At 43.4% G+C, this 21191-nt stretch overlaps 1 protein-coding gene across 5 annotated transcripts in view; it reads right to left on the reverse strand.

The window, feature by feature from the left end:
- Window positions 1-21191, reverse strand: part of ehbp1 (EH domain binding protein 1) — a 162787-nt gene that overhangs the window by 113512 nt on the left and 28084 nt on the right. For all 5 annotated transcript variants that reach the window (XM_033612644.2, XM_078160960.1, XM_033612643.2 and 2 more), the window contains exon 6: window positions 1187-1368. In XM_033612644.2, the coding sequence (XP_033468535.1) occupies window positions 1187-1368 (182 nt within the window). The remainder of the gene's footprint in view (window positions 1-1186; window positions 1369-21191) is intronic.

Consider the following 21191-nt stretch of genomic DNA (forward strand, 5'->3'; position numbering starts at 1 on the left):
AACTGGTGTGATTGAGTTTGTTTGTGTGTGGTCGACATCATTCCCCGAAGGGTTAACAAGGGTTACGCGCCATCGACCCGCCGTCCGCGCCACAACAAAGGCCTTGTTGCTCTGCTCTTGCTCAGTATGGGCTTGTGTGCGTGCGGCTGTCTTTAAATGAAAGTTGCTGCTATCACATTAGAATGAACAACAAACGGCAAACACCGCGATTGAGAGTGTGTGTCCTCAAATGAAAGTTGGTGGTATCAAAGATGAATATGTGAGAATGAATGAGAAGCTGCAAACACTGAGTGTGTGTCTGTAAATTAAACTTTGTGCAATCAAAGAATCTAAGACTCAGTGAGAAATGTATATACATTTTTGTGTACATATATTATGTGTGTGTATATTCTTATACATCTTTATAATAAGGGTACACATTCAGTAGAACAACTCACATACCCAGACAGATTATCTTAATGTGATTCCTTACAGAGCTGAGCACATCACGTCCAGTATATTCCTTAAAGACTCGCAATAAAAACTTCAATAATAGCAGGAACAAAAAGGTCATCCAGAGGAGTTTGTACCTCAGAAAAAAGCCTACAAAAATTAACCATTGTGAGTAGTACTGCCCCTTGAAAGTTGGAGATTCGAAACATCAGTCTGAAACCCCTCAGTCGACTGAGATAGCTTCAAGTCGTTGCTCGTCAGTGTCAATGCTTTGCAGTGTACTTCTCGGGATGTTTTGGTCCCCAGATTTTGCTGTGGAGTGGGCGCTCTTGACTGTCTCAATACCGTGGACGTGACACAGCGGCACAGAGGAGGAGAAACTTTTCACCGTAAGGTTTTGGGATAAAATTATTTTCACTCTTCTGCTTGAAGGGCAGTGAGTTTACAGCGCAGCAACTTAATACGACACAGTTTGGCTTTTGTTTGATATCTAGCGTCAGCAAAAAAAAATGTTATTGCACATTTCTGATCTGTCGATAGCGCAGTTAGCGTGTTTGTTATATCACATGAATGCTGGTGTCACTGAACGTCCTACTGAGCTCCGGTTAAACTTTAAAACTTTATATGGGAAAAAAATGTGTCAGATATTAAACAACCGGATCTGATTTGACTGACATTATTCTGAGTTTGATACAGCCCTACTTATGAGCTTCAAACTCACAGGACGACGTTACACAAGGAGACCAAGACTTACGTGGCCTTTCCCTCTCGGAGGAAGATGCAGGAGAGGGAGAACTGCAGTGTGGCTGACACCACCTTCTTTGACAGGGGCTTGAACTTGAGTTTGACATCTGTCTGTGTCGGCATCGGACTGGCGTACTGTTTCATGTTTATACTGCTGGTGGCCAAGGCCTTCCTCCGCCCGGATGGAGACTCCTGGAGAGGGGGAGAAAGATGAAGCACATTTAGGTGAATAAAGTCCAATATTACTGAATTTACAGTGCATAGCATTGGCATGACAGGGATCAATTGGAAAGCAAAGAAAAAAACGAATGTTCATAGTTTAACATCCTTCTTGGTAATCACGAACAAGCTACAAATCTGTGCCCTCCTGCATCCTCATTGTGAATTCAGTTGTGAAATCCTCCCTGATATTTCCTATCAAAGGTCCATGCTGAAGCCATTTTTGCTGCACTTCTTTTCAGAGATGTGCTCTGGGCCAGGGGCTAGCAGTCAAATTGGAATTTGGGAATATGCCACAGACCAGGTGATAAGAGTTATAGAATCAGTGACAGTGTGTGTGTGTGTGTGTGTGTGTGTGTGTGCGCGTGCGTGCATGTGTGTGTGTGTGTGTGTACGCATGCAAGCCGCTCACCAGAGGACAGTGTGTGCAAAATAAGAACTGCCGGAAAGCCTTGTCACTGACTGCTAGATATGGAAACTAAACAGTTGGGGATGTTCCAGGCTTTTGTCTGCCCCCCACCACCACCATGCTGTCAGTGAATAGCAGACTGGTTCACCTCCTCGCTGTGTTGATACCACTCTCATACCATGTCCCCTCTTTTCTGTTGTGCCTCCTCTGTTGTCACAGATTCTGTTTTTGTGATGGGGGAACTGCCACATTTCCCTGGTTAACTGATATGTGTTCATTTGCATGACGACAGACTGAATCCAACGTAAGGATCAGACACTGGTGCACACATGTCCCTTCACAGGCCATGTGGAATGAGAGCAGCAGGCAGTGCTCTCCCTGCTCTGTCTCTTTTTCACTGCATGGATGTCTAAAAACAGCATATGTAACTGTAGTGTACACACACCTACACACAGACACACACATACTGGTGTTATTATACCACAGAAAAATACCTTCTTGTCTGAGCTGTGAATAGAGCCCCGAGGATTCATCCTCTTGTGCGCACAATGCCGCACAAAGCGGAGCAGCTAGCTCTCTTTCACACAACACCAGTTTGAGAGCACATATACATATACACATACACTCCGGCGTGTACGGTAGATAAAGTGATACAAGCTCTTTACATTGCCTGTTTCCTGATGTCTTCACACACAAAAACACACACACACTGCAGAGGTTTTGGATCTGTGGGGAAAACTCAATCTCAGCCTTATCGCGAAGGACCGCAGGGTATTCATTCTCTCTCCCACACACACACACACACACATACACACACACACACACTTGGTATCAGTACAGAGTGGTAAAGCTATTGGTAATATAGTGAGAAACTATGTAAGCTGCAAATAGGGTCTAGAAATCTGTGGGCCAGTCAACACGTACTAACCCTGCATGTAAATGTGTACTGTGACTTCAGCTCTTACTATTCATTACTAGTCATTAAAAATAGGGCAGTGTGTTGGCAAAAATTTGGCGATATGATATGCATCACAATCCAGGGCTTATGATTCAATTTGCTGCGATAGAGTGCGGTACTATAAGCAAGGTGATATACTGTTTTAAATTTTTTTAAAATTTGTCACTCCACCAATCAAAACAGTGGAATCTGAATTTTTGTTTATCACAATCCCTGTAACATCCAGCATCATAACACTACATTTTGGGCAATCTCAGCAAAGGAATTAACCTTTGCCTGTATCAATAAAAAATAGAGTGCTTGCAGGACTCTTTAGGTAAACAAATTAAGAAAATAAAAAAATTGTAAGCAATTAAAATTTGATAGTGTTTTTGAGAATCAATACAGATCACAAAACAAAATATTGCAATACTCAAGTGTGCAAATATTTTCCAACACCCCTAATTAAAACATTACTGCTGGGTGTGCAGACTATGATTAAATTAAACATATTGTGGTTGAAAATAGTCAAGAGGTGGACACAATGAACTGTGCACATAGCCAATTCAGTTCCTCAAAGCTACAGCTGGTAACTTTTATGAAAATAACTTTTAAACATATTTGCCGAAAGACTATCTTGTTCCTCTTCCTCCTCATAGTGCCTCTAATAGCATTTGTTAGAATCCACCACAGCTGAAGGAAAAGCAATCAGAGGCAAGGAGTCTGCAACACAGTTGTCCATCATGTCAATCACTGCAAACTGCCAAAATAGGCAGAGTCTCTTCAACTACATTGCCTATTTTTCACCTCTAATGTTTTCAGAAATATGTTTTAGTGTACTGTTTAACTGTAAAATTAAAAGGTTTGTAACCCAGCTGGTGGACGGTGCTTCATTTTGGCTCAACTGTTTTCAACATGGCAGCCAGGTGACAAACTCTCCAGCTCTGATTGGTTGTTTTGGTCACAGGAAAATGCCATTGGGGGCACTAAGAGGAGGAACATGATTTGTTAGTACAAATTACCTGTCTTACGCACTTCTGTCAGGATATACAAGCAGCTCCAACAAATACGACAAAAAGTTATTTCTATAAAAGTTACCAACTACAGCTTTAAATCATTGAGACCAAGACACCGATCACTTATTTGATTAATATCTGGTTTAGTCCGAAAGGTATGTCTCACTGCCAAACAAATAGCCCATATCTGACATGACCCCACATTCTCTCGTATAACTTCATGTGCTCACTTTTGCTCACAGTGTGAAAGCCTTTTTTTTAAGCGCATTTGTACAAGACATATAAAACCTAAAATTGCCGTGGAAAAGATGAGGAGAATCTGTTTCTATCCTGCTGTTCCATCCTTCCATCTCCCACCCTACATCTCCTCTATCCTTCCATCTCTCTCCATCTTTCTCACCTCGCGTCTTGCACAAACCAATAATTAAATAAAAAACTACAGAGAAAACTAACCGACTGACTGGCGAGGCCACTTGACATTTCGTGCTGACATTTGAGCCTTGTCGCTTTGGCTTGGGAATATAATGACGTATCATCGCCCCACCACCAACCCCAGCTTGTCCAAAGAGCAGCCCATCAGGAGAAGAGTAAGATGGGGGGGAAGAACTCTTCACCTCCTATCTCTCTGCAGATTACACTCTGGCTATTATACTAAGCTAATAGCGCATGTAGATACGTTATGAATGAATTTGCTAAATGCACCAAACACTTAAGAAGAGGGGATTTAGCAAAAAGGAGGATGGGGAGGAGAAGGGGGAGAGGGATCTTGAAAATAGGAAATACTTAAGGATATGCAAATACCCCGGCGCAAGAATGGAATAACCGTTTCAACAGATTTGAGTAGGGACAGCAAACAATGGAAATCTGCTCCATTTCCCCGGATGCTGCTTGTCAATCAATGTGTGTGTTCGCATGTGAGTGTGTGTGTGTGTGTGTGTGTGTGTTTGAGAGAAAGTGAGGGGGGGTAGCTGGGATTAGGGTGACTGGGAGGTTGTGACAATGTGTAAAATGAAAGGGAAGGACAATACAGAAGTTTAATTTATTACAGAGAGGATAGGACTATCAATATGCTCTCTCTTTCCCAGGGAATGACTAAATACCTGAGTGTGTGTTTGAGTGTGTGTGTGAGTGAGTGAGTGAGTGAGTGTGTGTGTGGAGGGGGCACAGCGGGAGAGAGAGAGGAAGACAGAGAACGAAGGACAGAGAGAGAGAGAGGACAGACAGAAGGAGGGAGGGGTGATGGCTGAATGCTGCCCCCTAGCTGCATCTTCACACAACTGCAGGGTATCATTTAAAACCAACAGTTAGCTCTGACTCACAGCTTTGTACCACACACACACAAACCAGGCCACGTGTGACAAGACACATGAAAAGGACTAAAGATATAAGAGCAGCCTACAGTCACTGTGCACTACCTTCTTTAATTTCATAAATGACTGTCATTCAAGAAGGGTGTGTTTGTGTTAGTGTACCAGTCCTGCCCCTCTCCCCTGGTGCCAGCTGGCCCTGGATCGATCCACAGATGCTCCCCTGGTGGGGGGGCAGGGGTCAGGGCAGGAGGGGTGCCCGGGGGTCCTGCTGAATCCCTCTGCCCCAAAATGCCAATGGGACGGGCCAGGGGAAGGAGGGGTTGGGATCCTTTTGTCACTGAGAGATGGATTAATTAGGCTGAGTGCTAAAAGAACCTGGCTTCTTTGTATAGACCTGGTCTCACACACACACAGACAGTTCAGCGGTGTTAGCACATAATGAACAAAAAGTGCCCAACACACACACACACCTATCAGCTAATGGTTTTTTAACACAGGTCACCAGTCGATGGTTTCTAATTTTAATGGTCGATGTTCCACATTGATCCATATACCACCACATTTACTAACAATTCAACATGATCTTTTCCTGGACTGACCAAGATCCCAAATCTCTGGTGTAACTGGAGAAACCAGAGAACTGCAAATGTACAAATGGTAATTTTAATTTTGACAACTTTCTGATTCTGTTGTGCTCCTGCTATTGTTGGCAATATGCATTGTACAACCGATTTGTCAATAACTGAAATGAATGTGATGATGTTAAGTATGTTGTTGAGGAAGACGGGGGATAAAAACATGGTTCTGGCATCACAATGATGATGATAAACGTCAAGCAGATGATTATCTGACTTAAGCCTGCTGCCACAAAACAAAACAATCCTAAACTGGATGAAAGGGACAACCTGAGGTCAGTTACACTTACACTACATGAAAAGGACAGTTCACCCCAAAATGATAAATACCTCTTACCTGTAGTGTTATTAATCAGTCTAGATTGATTTGATGGGAGTTGCAGAGTATTGAAGATATCAGCCATAGAGATGTCTGCCTTCTCTCCTCTATAATCGAACTAGATGGCTCTTGGCTTGTGGTGCTCAAAGCGCCAAAAAATACATTTGACAACCTCAACAGCAGCGTCTCTTTCCAGAAATCATGACGTCCTCTTCAGCTGAGCTGTAAGGTTAGCTAGCTCAGTGGTGCTCGGTGAGCTAGCAGTAGATGCACGCTTCCTTCTGCACAGTGATACAGTTGGTGGGTGTAGTTCAGTATAAAGAAAATAATTCCTACATGAAACTGCTCACAACAGGGTCTGCAGATTATCTTTAGAAACCGGGTCATAATTTCTGGAAAGAGACATCTGGGGTTTCTGTTTTGGCATTTTTGAGCACCAGAAGCCGAGTGCAATTTCTACTCCGATATCTCCAACACTCGGCGACTCACACCTAACAGTCTTGACTGATAAATAGCACTACAGTTCTGAGGAAAACATGTATTTTTTTAATTGAGTGCAAGTGTCTTTTTACAACTGCACATCTGGAAAAATTGCTTATTATATACAACAATAATTTTTCTTTCCTTATATCTGTTCTTTATCTCTCATTTTAAAATGTGTTTATTGTGAAGTTATGTGAAGCAAAACCTCACCCTCAAGGCGGATAATATGCACACAGGGGGTTCAAATACTCCACTCCACACAAAAGTGTACACAGACCTTTGTAATTTGTATTCACACGGATCAGAAAAAATAAAAGCCAAACTCAATTTACCCTATAGAATAACCCTGAGGTAGCACCGATTAGCCCTCCGCCCCGACACCCAAAATCAGCTGGCTCTGGTTGAATTCAGCAGTCAGCAGATTGGAGGTGGGGGGGGGGGGGGGCACAGTACTATTCCTCTCGCCTCAAGGTCACAGTTATTGGAAATGGAGACATCCAATGTGCTCACATCTCTCTTTGAATCCACACACAATGGAGTGATTCCTCTGTGTCAATTTGGCCTCCCCTGATAACTGATAAGGCAGGCCTTTTTACATACCACCTATGAATACCGCACTATATGCGTTATAGACAGACACACACACACGCACACACATACACACTCAGATTAAGACCAATTTATTCATCTGCTACTATTATATGTGAGGATTTATTTTTTTTTCCCCGAGCAGTGTGTATTTTTAAAGGCAACAATGAACATAAAAGGCATGCAATACTATCACTGCGGTTATGTGAATTACAATAACAATGGTTTTAATAATGGAATGAACTGTGCAAATGGCTTTTATGTGTATTGTCACATAGACACACACACACACACACACACACACACACACACAGTCTCTCTCACACACAAGTAGAAAAAAAGGATTTCTCTTCACTAGAACCACCTCGTGGATCAGATTTAACTTAAAACCCCCAAAATGGGAACATCTTTCACTGACCACCACCTCGTCCCCGGGGGGCATAAACAAATAAACAACAAAAAAATGACAAGGTTGACAAACAGTCGAGAGAAAGTGAGAGAAGGAAGTGAGAGAAGAGAGAAGATTAGTCACAACAAGAGCAGGATTAAGCTTGTTTTAAAGGAAAGGACGGCAGATTACAGCACAGTGTGTGCTGTAGTTTTGGCTGAATATGGTTTAAAATGACACTGAGCTCCAGACATGGAGTCCTTTTTGTGTAAAGAAACTGGATATGGGACAGTCTGGCGTGCGCCTACTGCCAGGTACAGAACGATCAGTACAAGCCTACTCTCACAACACAAGAGAAGGTGATAGTGGGGGTAAACAGAGTCACAAGCAATTACTGTGCACCAACAATTGAAAACAAAAACCCAACTGTGAGAAGACTCCAAATGAAAGAAGAAAAAACATTCTACCAGTATGGCAGCTAAAAGTGCAACACACACTGCCGCCGGCGCGGCGCTGTGGCCGTCAAGTGCCGCCCCCAACACACATTGGCAGTGGCGCACAGCGGCACCGTCGATGTGTATTTCCCACCCCAGCCTGCTAGGTGGCTGTACCTACACTAGTTGCCCACGGTTGCCAACTGCTAGTAACGGAAGAAGAAGAGGAAAAACTTTGAGGCAACAACAACTTGGATTTCACGGGTGAGTTTCTTAACAACCGGAGTTGATACTACAGCAGCCGAGACGTACATAAAAGGCTTTTCTCGCAGCGCCGGCCGCACTGGAAATAGAGCAGTGGGCTGAAGCAAAGCGGTGCGGCACGTCGGCCGGCGCCAGTGTGGGTTGGTTCATAGAATATAATGGAGGTGGGCGTTTTGACGCACGGCGTATGGCGGCGGTGTGTGTTGCACTAAAGAGTAGCCTCGCGGCAGCTGAGCCTGACCTTTGACCTAATGTGGAGAGGGCCAGTTAGAAACATTTTGAAAAGTTTTTCTTTGATCAAAGCAGATGTACACAAATTTATAAGTTATTAACTCTTCCTTGACAGGTGATATCCCTTGCTTCTGGAGCCATATTCTGTGTTTGGCAGGCAACATGCTCCGTTATTACACATATTGATAATAAGTGTTTGTGGAAAAGAAAGGGAAGAAGTTAGAGAAAAACAAAGCAAAGGGAGAGACAGAGAGTGGAGAGAGGAATGCCTTTAATGCAGGGTTGCCTCTGATGGCAGCAGATGAAAGGAGGAGAGTCACAAACCAACCAGCCCTTAAAAGGTCTAATCCTAACTGGGAGAGAAGAGTGCTTTATTGGAGACTACACTTGCTAGCTTGCAAGCCAACCCCACACAGGAATACACTGAAGAACAGCAACATTCCAGAGGTTCAATAACATTAATAAGACCTTAAAGCTATCATCTCTACACCAAAGAGCCAAAAGGCTGAATGACAGTCATGCAAACTAGCTTCCTTCACACTCCCCTCAGCATCCCAACAACGTCACACACAACTTAAATGTATGTTAATGTCATCACTATGTGCTCTGTTTGAGCATACAGATGCACCTAATACACATTTACATCAAACCCATTTAACAATGTACAAAATACTAGTGTTGACTGGGACAGGGATGGCAGGAAGATTTTTAAGGGAACACATTTAATTAATACACTAACAGGAGAGCGTTAAAAGCCATTTTGCAGCATGGACATTGATATAAAAACCTCTCATGAGAACAATAACCTGTGTAAACACTGAGACTGCATCTAAAACTTGTGCTATCACTTAATTTGTTGGTTTATTTATTCATTTTCTGTAACCGCTTATCCTGTTGGGGGTCACGGGGGCTGGAGCCTATCACAGCTGACATTGGGCAAGAGGTGGGGTACACCCTGGACAGGTCACCAGACTATCACAGGGCTGACACATAGAGACAGACAACCATTCATACTAACATTCACACCTACGGACAATTTAGAGTCACCAATTAACCTGCATGTCTTGGACTGTGGGAGGAAGCTGGAGTACCTGGAGGAAGCCCACACTGACACAGGGAGAACATGCAAGCTCGGCACGCAAAGGCTCCCACACCATGGGTTCGAACCAGGAACCCCCTTGCTGTGAGGTGACAACGCTCACCACTGCACCTCTGTGCCGCCTTTGTTGGTTTACTTTTGGATTAATCGTTCAGTTAATGAAATGTCTGATATAAGAAAAAGATGACATTGCAATTTTCAGGAGCCCAAGGTGATGTCTTGTTTTGTTCGATTAAGAGTCCAAAGATATTGAATCAACATTTAGGGCCAATATAAAACAAGAAAAGCAGCAAATCCTCAATGTTAAGAAGCTGAAACCACCAGATGCCTGTCATTTATCAAACAAAGACGCCAAACAAATAATTGATCATCACAATTGTTGATGGACTCTTTGTTGAACTGAAATCCACCATTGCCATCCAGTTTTTCTAATTAGTTTGCATCACAATTCATAACCAGCAAAAATGCTTAGATGGACACCAAGCCAGTATCTCATATCCTCTCTTTCTACCTTCATTTCTGTCCCTCCCACCCTGCCTCCCCTTCTCTCTCTCTCTCTTTCGCCTTATCAGTGTGTCCAGGGTGCCCTCCTCTCTTCGACTCTCCGGGTCTTTCTTTTGGGTGGCCCTCAGTGCCCCCCACACACACTCAGACCCAGAGCATGCACTTCAGACAGGGGGCTAATGGGAAAATAAATTACCAGCAGGCAAAAGCCCTAGCTCTGCACTTCTGCTGGAGAGAGAGAAAGGGACACGGGGGGTTTGGAAAGAAGGGGGGGTGGTCAAGAAATGGAAAGAGAGAAGGGTAGAGAAGACGAAAATGAAAGACAGAGAGGTGGATGGCAAGGAGACTGACAGAAAGAAAAGTAGAGAGAGGGGGGAGAATGGAGAAAATGAGGCAGAGGGGGTGATGGAGAAAGAAAGACACAGCCAAGAGGGGGAGGGAGGAAGAGAGAAAGATAGGTCGACAGGATTATAGCAGGAGTTCATCCCTGGTCTATGAAGTGCCTGCTCATCACTTTTCCCACCATTTCACCATCTCTGGTCATCATAGAGGCCTAAAATGGCCAATAACATCACCACACACACACATTGAGCCAATACCTGCAGCTACTGTATCTAGGATTGATTACTCCCCCTGCATGAAGCAGCAGTTCGGATATCAGGACGGCAGATTCACCACGGCAGCGGACATTGGTGGTGTGTGTGTGTGTGTGTGTGTGTGTGTGTGTGTGTGTGTGTGTGTGTGTGTCCAGCAAAATCTGTGTCCATGCCTGTTCATGTAGAAAGTTGGACAGATTTGAGTGAATGGAAGATGACTGAGTGGCTGTGTGTGTGTTACAGAATGAATGATGATGATGGTCGACCACCCAAGTTCTTGTAAACTTTAACCTTATTTTATAGGACACACTCCGAGACAAAAACTTCACTTCTGCAGAACTGATACAATGCCGACAAAATCTGGTTCAATTTGTCACTATGAAAGCAAGAAAATAACCTCCGGCAGGCACCAACTAATGACAATATGGGCTTTTATTCATAGAGCAGTTATGAAAAGTGTTAGAAAGCGCTTAGCATGCTGACTAGCAGGGCAAAGCATTAATGTTGTGACCATTTACACTCACTTTACCCACTAAATTCTTATTTAAGCATTAGCTTTTAGGCCCTGTCTGCACATATGCAAATGTTTTTGTCAATATACATTTTACTTTGGCCTCTCGTCCACATGCAAATAGTTGGTCTCTAAAATGCAGATTATTTCAAATGTCTTTTAAGGTGCGTTTGGGAAATGATTACATGAATTCCTCAATTTGCACATGCACACTGTTGCTTTGTATAATGAGCATATGCTACAAACAACAACAGCAACGGCAGACTACTGGTTTGCTAACTTTTTCTGCTTGGTTTTAAAACAACTTTACACTTAACTTTCATATTGCTTTACCACTTCACAGACTAACAAAGCCATTTGCTGTGCTCAATGTTTTTGCTCCAGCTCAGTGTCTGCAGTGTAAAATATGCAAGAGGTGGAAGAGTGGGATTGTTGTCGAAAAGGAATGGAAGGAAAACTTTTGCAAATCCAGATGATCACTCCTATGTTTTTGTGAGCTCCTTCATCCTTGAAAGTGAATCAATGGCATTGAGCTCTTTAGTAGGTGTTTTGAAAAAGTTAATGTTAGCCTGTACACTTTACTGCCTTTGTGATGAGGGGAGACTGCTTCTAGACTGGTTCGGGGTCATTTTATATCCTTGTATGGGAAGATATATTTTGTAAAATGAAGGTCGTGGACACAAAAACAGAGGGGAAAGTTAATATGATGCATGTTTAAAATCATAATAGATTTCCTAACATCTCTAACAAAGTATTGTGATACTCCTCCCATTTCGTTGTAGCGTCACCACCAGATAACAGAGAAAAGGATGTTAAGAGGCTCAAGGGTTTTGTTGATAAAACGGCCAACAAGATCTCAGTATGGAACTTCTATATTTCAGAGATATCAACTGATGATTTCCAGGTAAAGACAACACAGAGACTTTTGGGAATCAGAATCTCCACATCCACTCAATTCTCACATTTAAGATCTGTTTGTTTTAGCTGTTTTAGGCAGGCTGCTGAGATCTGACAGAGCTATGATAGGGCCCTAATCCAGAGCAAAGCTGATTTGCTTAAGGGGGGGGGGGTTGAGATGGCCTGTGACAAGAAACAATTGCCCCAAGTGAGAGTCTGCCTCTCTCCCACCCTGCTCCATGACAAAGGTGTACTCTCCATGCTAAGTGACAAATCTGGGGAGACAAAGAGCATTAGCAGGGTGATGCTCTGCTTCAGTGCCTCTGATTGTGGCCAACTCAAAGAGAATCTAATATGGATTTTAAAAAGAGGAGAGGGAGAGATTAGAATGAAAGAGAAACAATGAACACCTTCTACCAAGGGGGAATTAGTGGAGGGATTGGATAAGGAGCTGGTGTGCCTTAGTGTGTGTGCATGTGTGTGTGCATATGTGCGCATGGGTGAGCGCTTGTTCTTTGAAATTCCTTTTCCGTGAAAGAACAATAGGGTTCCCAGATTCTGTTTATGTGCATCTACATGTGAGACACACTCACAGAAACACAAACAGCTTTTTATCATATCTAAACGTGTACACTGAGGATGAGCTATTTGGTCTATGATCTTTTTTTATGACTTAGAAATCATGAAACAGGAGCATAAGCCTGAATTTACAGATTCATGGGGCACTCGTGACCAGGGTTAGAAATTGGCAGCCAAAAAAAACCAAAACATTGGTATTCTATTGTGCAGCTGGTAGATCTTGGAAACCACCAGCCACAGTGGTGGGTCGACAAAAAGTTAATGTTCTAACCCTGCCTATAACTAACTTGAAGGGCACCTGGGGAGCACAGGCCTCCACCAAACCCACATGCCCTATTCTGCAATGTTCAGTCCTCTCAGGAGGCTGACGATCTGTGTGACCTTGCAATTTTGTCCAATCACCGCAAATTTGACTATTTAAAAATCTAATTTCATTGTAGAGCTGCACACAAGATATTGATTCACTCAGCCCCTACATGTCCCACTTTCTGTCTCTGTTTATCATGAGACTACAGCTGCAGGAGTGTGAGCTGTGTGACACAGTGACTCAGTGAGCTTACTGTTAGCATCACACGGCTCATCTTACCTAACGATTATTAACGGGTTTAACGACAGAGTTGAGCTGTTCTAATGTCTGCATGAGATTGTTGGGACTGTTTAAGAGCTTGGCGTTGGGTGTTAGCTGCTGCTGCCGTGTTAGCTTGTGCTAACTGGGCAAAGAGAGCAGGAGAGGGGGGCTCACAAAGACAGTCCTTCAGCACTGCTTCAAGCAGCAGTGATTTTCACTTGCCAACGTAATTTTATTTTTAAAAACGCCTATAAACATACCAAAATCTATCGCATTTTTTTGAAAAGCTGCCGTGAAATCAGGCTTTTCAGGCCTCTTCAATCCCAAAAAAGCCTGCAAAATCCTGGAGGGACAGAGTGTTAACAAAAGTGAAATTCTTCTTGTTCCTTGGCCCATGCAACAATCTACCACCAAGTTCCAAAAAAATCAGGCCAGTAGTTTTTCTGTAATCCTGCTGATGGACACACAAACACACCAACAAATAAACAAATCGAAAACATAACTTCTTTGCAGGAGGTAACGAGCATTAAGGGGGGCAAGGGTCACCATACTGTCTCAACAGGCCTTTTATCAACTGATAACACAGGAGTTGCTGAAGACATTCAAAACAGAGCAGCTCTAGTAATGTTCTTTATGATTTTACCTTAATTTAAGGGACATTTCTAAGCAAATTTTGATGAGAGACACACCCAATATGCCCCTCTCTCATGGTGGAAATATGTCCTTCATCACACCTCCTCAACACCCACGGGTGTACACCTTTACTGCAAGACACCTCAAATTCCTGACCCCATTCTCTCTGGGTGCGGTACTCCAAGTACAGATTTATATCCCAAACAGAGACAGAGACACATTTGGGGATCAGTCTAACTGTCAGTGGCTGGCTTAGCACTGGCATCAGAGCACATCACAAGACCCTATTCATTGCCACTTAGCAGAACAGTCGCCTCAGTTTGCCAGTAACTGTGTGTGTGTTTGTGCATGTGTGTGTTCACTCCCTAAAATGCTCATACACAAAACACACACTCGCACGTACTCACTGTGAGCGGATCTTGACGAGATAATGTCAAACGAGTCACCCTACACACAAGTTTAACCTAAGTTCATCACAAACCTCTCCACACATATTCTTTCGCCACCACCGCCCACACACACATTGCACATATCTACCGAGCCAACGACCCGCCCACGCAGGCCCAGCGGGTCAAGCTTGTGGATAAACAGGGGGATTTGCAGAGCGCAGTGTTTTGCGGGCCACACAGGCCTGTCTCCATCGCGAGCAGCCATCTTAAGTCGCACAGAGGAAAAATAAATAACTGAGAGATGGAGATAATAACTGTTACGCTGTCCAATCATGCCTCACGTTGCACCAGAACTGTCTGACCACCCATCAGTAAGCCATGACACCAAAACAAGGTAAGATGAGGACGAAGACAGATGAGGAAGAGTCTGATTAGAGCTGACCGAGGAGGGCAGGTGACAGGATGTGAAGCCATGAAGTGATAGAGGGCGACCTCAGAGATGACTGATAGCAGAGGGTGTGGCAGCCAACAACGCACACCTAAGAGCCTCTGCTGAGATATCAGGACTGTAGCACTCAGAAATTATTTAAGAAATGGAAGACTTAGCAATGTGAACTGGAAAATGGCAACTTAATAGGAAAGAAGTTAATGACCTCATCTGTATTAATGCTCTGCAACTTAAGGGGCTGCACTTGATGTGTCAGGTTTTGCACACAAATCAATTTAAAGAACAGGAACAGTCAATGAGTGACATGATGCTTACAAATACAAGTCAACACACCTCGAACAAACTACATCTCAGTCTTCCTCCTTCCTCACTACTTTGTCTCCCTCTCCTCCTCCTCTGATTTCTTCACTTCACTGTTGCTGGTTCGAGTCTCATTTTACACCAACCCCCCAAAAAAACCTGATACAGTAGACACCTCTGCTGAACCTTGCCAGCATGTGTGTTTGTAGGTGAATGTGTGTGTGTTCGTGAGTGCTTAGGTGTGTGAGTCAGTGTGTCTTCTGGGTCAGCTTGGGGACAGGAGGCAGTAACAGGAGGAGGAGGTACAGCCTGTTTTCTAGACTGGCACAAGCCTGTACAACACAGAGGCGCCGGCAAACCCCTGCAGGGCCCCAAAATGCTTGGCCTGGGACAACAGCCATCAAACTGTAACAGAAATTAGATTTCTTCAATTTAATATCGTCCTAACATTTTTAAATAAAAGTATATTTTAATGATTTTAAACTTCTACTGATACTTGTCAGACAGTGTACTTCGGGAAAGAGAGAAGGACTGCCTATTAAAAAGGCTCCCCACTGAAATAGAAACACGGACGTTCAGAATACATGGTATGTGGCATAAACCTACCATGATGCCTGAGATTTGCTGTTGTAAAATGTATTATTATTATTATTATTATTATTATTATTATTAAACACCCAGTATCAGGTAGGAAGTTGGACTAAAAAATGCTGTGGCATACAGATAGTGACACAAACTTCATAAAAAAACGGTGCTGAAATCTGTTTAATACGCCACTGTTTGCCTCTTGTTTTGAGATACATGCAAGTTGTGTCTGCTTCGACATGGGCTACAGGATATATCGTTTCAGCACCAACATTGCGATGTGCACGTGTGCAATCACAGGATGCGGAATGTCAGGTTCGGCAAATTAACTAAAACACGTCCTGCTACAACTTTTGTGCTGCTTGATATAAAAGGAAAACTCACACGGTTATCATTTTCCAGGACTAATGCTACTGGCCGCTTTTAGACAGGTTACATGTGTACTGTGATGTAGTCTGGCAACCTTATCACGACATTTCCTGACCATTCTTCATCGCATCGAGTGGCCAAACTATAAGAGTTAGTTACCAGCTACAAGTCAGGGTAGAGCTAACTGAGTTAGCCTGAATAAACCAAAGGTCTCCCATCTACGGTTTGGAGCAGCATTGCTGGAATCGTACTATTAACACTAAGGTTAATCTACAAGAGAGGTCTGTCTGATGAACAACCAAAGCATGCCACACTTGTCAACTGCAACCTGAAAATAAGAGAAGCAGGATGGGAGTAACATAAGGGAGTTATGTTAGATCACTGACTTCAGCCTGGATTGATAGAAGAGCATTAAATGAGTAAAAAGGCATCACGCTGAGTCAACCAGTGTATTTAACAACCTATTATCCTCCTCCTACCCCTCAGAAAAGTCCACAGAATAAAAATCCATTTCCAAAAACCAGGCCGATAATTCTAGAATGGTTCATTATTTAAAAATATCAGTCTTTCCCAATATCATGCAGCCCTAGCTTTGACTGAGACTCACAAGTTCTTTCGCTGGCAGGGATGCCATTACACAAGCAGATCTGGATGCACAGAGAGTGTATTGGTATTAGCTTGCAGTGCACTACAAACACAACAAATCTCGTTAGCAGTCGACTGTCAGCAGATAGGTCTTGCCCCTCTTTTGGCCAACCAATCACAATATCTCACCTTGTTTAGGTTACTGTATCGCTCCCCCTTTTGTGCCTAATGTGTATATTTCACAAATGCGTCATCATCCATTTAAGTTTTGCCAAAATACTGAAGGCATGGTGTGATCCGCAGTTTGTCACATCAACATCTCCAGTCAAAACACACACACTAACTTAGGCTGTTGGGTCAGTCGTGTGAAGGCCACACAGGTGGGAATACGGATGTTTCCCAGGTGACACTTGTGTTTTGATGTTTATTTTGGGGTCAAATGTCACACTGTATGAGGCAAAACAAAACCTGTTTGGGCTGGTTCAGACTCTGAATGTGTGTGTTGGGCCAGAAATGTATCCATATATGTGTCTGTGTGTGACAGGGAGTGCGTGTGTGTCTGTGTGTGTGTGAGATTATATACTGTATGTGTACCTTGTGTATATGCCTAATGTGTATATGAGGGAGAAACACTATGTGTATAAGACAGTGTACATAAGACTGTGTGTGTGTTTGCTGCAGTGTCTGGTGACATCTGCTGCGTTGTTGGCCGGGAGCGGAGCGCAGCGGGCTGCAGGAGCCTCAGACTAAGGAGATGAAAGCCGAGGTCACAACCTGGACCAGTGGGACAAGACACACTCACTCACACAACACACAAATACAAAGTCACACATGCAAACCTTAAGACACACACACAGACTGTATGCACGTGGCACACACACTGCAAACATATGTCCCACACACACAGCATGCGGAGGAGGGGGGCATACAAGCACACAAGGACAAGAGATGTAAGAATAAACAGGGCAAAGATAAAACAGTTAAGCAGACAAAACAATATGAAGAGAGACTAAATACAAAGCCACACACACACACAAACACACACTGACAGTATGAAAAAGATGACGCAAGCACAGAAAGCAAAGCCCCACATCATCAGGGGCAACAGTTTAATCAGTTTAATTAACAAACACATGCATGTATGCATGTAAGCAAAAACACACACACACACACACACACACACACACAGATAGAAGATATGGTGTGTGCCAAGAGATAGTGTGCCAAAAGCTGCACAGAGCAGGGTGTGCCTGTGTGTGAATGCAAGCATGTGTGTGTGTGTGCTAGGGTTGAAACTAACGACTTTTTTCATTATTGATTAATCTGCTGATTTTCACAATTAATTGACTAATCATTCAGAAAATAGTGAATTAAGGCCATCCAACCTTCTGAGAGTCCAGGGTGATGTCTTTAAATGTTTTGTTTTGTCAGTCCAAAACTCAAAGACATTTAGTTTAATGCGATATAGAAGAGAGAAAAGCAGGAGGAGCAGCAGTCTCCATATTTGAGAGGCTGACACTGGCATTTTCAGACATTTTAGCAAGACAGATTATTCGATTAACGATTAATCCACAGACAAATAGTTGCCGATTACTTTTCTGTTGATGAAGTAATCATTGCAGCTCTAGTGTGCGCTCAAAGAAAAACATGAATAATAATATATGTTAAAGGTACAGCTGCGAAAAGAGCAATATTAATATATATAGATTGTTTTTTCAATTGGCCATTTAATCTTTTAATCTATTAAATATTAGAAAGTGGTTTAAACGCCCAAACACAAGTACCCAGACCTCATTTCAGTTGATTTGTTGGGCCAAATGTCCAAATCACATAGATATTTAGTTTACAATGGGCTGTTTTATTTATACAAAAATATTTGTGCTGTCTCTCTCTCTGACTCACTCACACACCACACAAAGAATACAAATAGACAGTGTCCCAGATGAACACCACCCTACACACACTCAGACACAGATACGGTCACACACAAATAAGACACCTGCACAGAGATGTCGTTAGAGACACACACACACACACACACACCTCATGGTGGTGGTAGCAGTTAGTCAGCAGACCAGCCATGTGACGGGGTGGTGTGGTGTGGATTAGGGGGCCAGTAAGCCTATTAGGGCGACAGGAGGGACCACCCGGCCTCCACAGCCACCTACAACCCACTAACACACACACAGAGCACCCTAACGCATAACTGACTGGACACACACTCACATACATAGCCCTCCAGACACAGGTGCAGGTTCTCACCAATGACACCAACACACCCACAGACACACACAGCGAGATACAGACACACACACACACACATTGTTTTTTTATGCTGGGAGCTTAATTCTGTGGAGTAATTTGCTCTATATTGTGTGTGTGTCTTCATTTTCTTAGTCATCCCATAATACTGTATGTGCTTCAATGAACAAAAATAATACATTTTAGCTGCGTAGTAGCAGAAAATGGCAGCATTTAGAGTTGCAATAGTTATGTGTGTACGCCTCCAGTGCAAGCTCACTGTGTGTTTGTGGTTGTGTGTATGTGCCTGTGTGGGGAGGGGTCCAAGCATGGGGGGTAATCACCAGCATCTGTTGCCTCTCCTCAGGGCGATTAATTAGATTAAATTAATTTGGAAAGCGTGTGTGAATGTGTGATCCCATACTAAGAACCCCCCCGCCTCCCTACAGTGACACACACACATAGACAGACACACACACTAATTTACATCCTTCCAGCTTTTAACTATAAAGCATATATTATTCAAAATTAGCACCGTGAGCACACATGAACAACACCAACGAACACATGCGCCCTTCTTTATAACACAATAAATTAGGCCCTTTGAGTTCTCCAAACTATTTAAGAAATGGGAAACGAGCAAAGGTGAAAACTTTGGAGACACATGCGTGCACACGAGCGCAAATTAATCCCAATTTGTCGGCCTCGGCACGGGAGAAACTTTTGGGATTTCATACTTCATACCAGCTTTTGTCACCTTTGCGTGAATAGCCAAGGGCTGAAATAATTGTGTTTTTCTTCCCCGAGGCCCAGTCAGCGCTCACAAGCCACTGGCCTACGTAATGTGTTCCAGACAGAGAGAGGGGAGGGAGGGGGGCAATATACACACCATGGGTACAATACAGAGGGAGGGTATGTGTGTGTATGTGTGTGTGTGTATAGGTAATGGAGGTAGGTTAGCTTGTGTGTGTGCGAGTGGTTGGGTGTCATGGTTTTTCACTGTGTGAGCGGTGAGATGACTATGTGTTGGTGTGTGACTGTATGAGTGTGCGAAAGTGGGAGGAATGTGGAGTGGAAATGGCCTTAATGGAGTTGGATGTGGTCCACAATAGACAGGACATCACCTCAGAGAGAGGACTGAAAGGGAGAAAGAGACAGAGAGGAAGAGAGATAGAGGAGGGGAAAGAAAGCAGTAACAACATGGCCTGAGGGGGGACAGAAACATTACCATAAGCCATGATTTTAAAAAAATCCCTCAATATACTGTACATAGTTAAGTAAGTCAAATGTTGGTCTATACATGCTGCATTAAAGCGGACAGTTGTCCCCACACCCTACCTCTGGATGTCAAAACATTACATGTAATTAAAACTAAGCAAATGTTCTAGAAAAGATCAGAATTCACCGGGTTATTTACCATGTTTGTAAGAGTGTGTGACGAATGCAGCGAAAACACATTCACCCTTAATGCAACGATTGTGTAGGTTTAAAGTATTAAAAGAGGCAGTTAAAAGCCATGAGTCCTTAAAGTGGCAATTTCAAAACCAATATTTAAAACGTGGAAACATGCAGCAGACAGGCTGTCAAACAGTGTAAGCAGCGATTTGGCAGAGCAGCCATAGATTTGGAAATTCCTTCTTTTTTGAGTGACATTGATGTAATGTGAGTGAAAAAAGGTGAAGTGTGACTTGGAGGGAGAGAGATGGGGGGTGGAGCAGGGAGAGTGAGCCTTGGAGTGTGTATCACTGTATATTCAATGTATTCAGACATGATAGCTGCTCACTTTAAATACAACAGTCCTATGTGTGTACGCGTGTGTGTGTGGGTCTGTGCGTTATTTAAATCCTCCCTCAAAGCTTTGAAGATGAGGGAAGTTGGTCTACCATCTCCAGCTTTGGTTGATATGCAAACGCAGAGAGAATACACACAGACATACATACACACATTACCCCACCTTATGCACATACACACACACAAAAGAGCCTGTCAGCACAATGCCTTCAAATATAGCCGTCCAATCTTTTGACTCTCAATTTGCCCACCTTTTTGATAATACGCGCCTATTTGAAAAAGGGTGAAAGGCAAGGGTAGCATGCAATTTAGAGATACTACTGTGTAGCCATTTTCAGCCTGCCACCTCTCTCTCCCTTCATCGCTTTCTCTTCTTCACTCTCTCTCTCTCTCTCCATCTTTTGATTATGCGATTCGCCTTGGCAGACGAACAAATAGAGGAGAGAAAAAGGTAGTGTTTGACACTGCCATTTTCAATGACAAAATACAATCAAACCAGGGCCAGTAATTCGACGGGGAGGGATTAGCCTAGTGCGGGGTTGGGCCCCCAGATTAAGACGAAGCCACAGCGCGGGGATCTTGAATTTCATCATCTCCGGCGCTCGGGCACAATGGCGTATTCTTCCCCTTTCTCCTCTGCCGTCTGATGAGGGGTCAGGAGAACTCACCTCTCCTCTTCTTCTGTTC

This window comes from Epinephelus lanceolatus, chromosome 17 (genome assembly GCF_041903045.1).
Source record: "Epinephelus lanceolatus isolate andai-2023 chromosome 17, ASM4190304v1, whole genome shotgun sequence".
Taxonomy (NCBI): Eukaryota; Metazoa; Chordata; class Actinopteri; order Perciformes; family Serranidae; genus Epinephelus; species Epinephelus lanceolatus.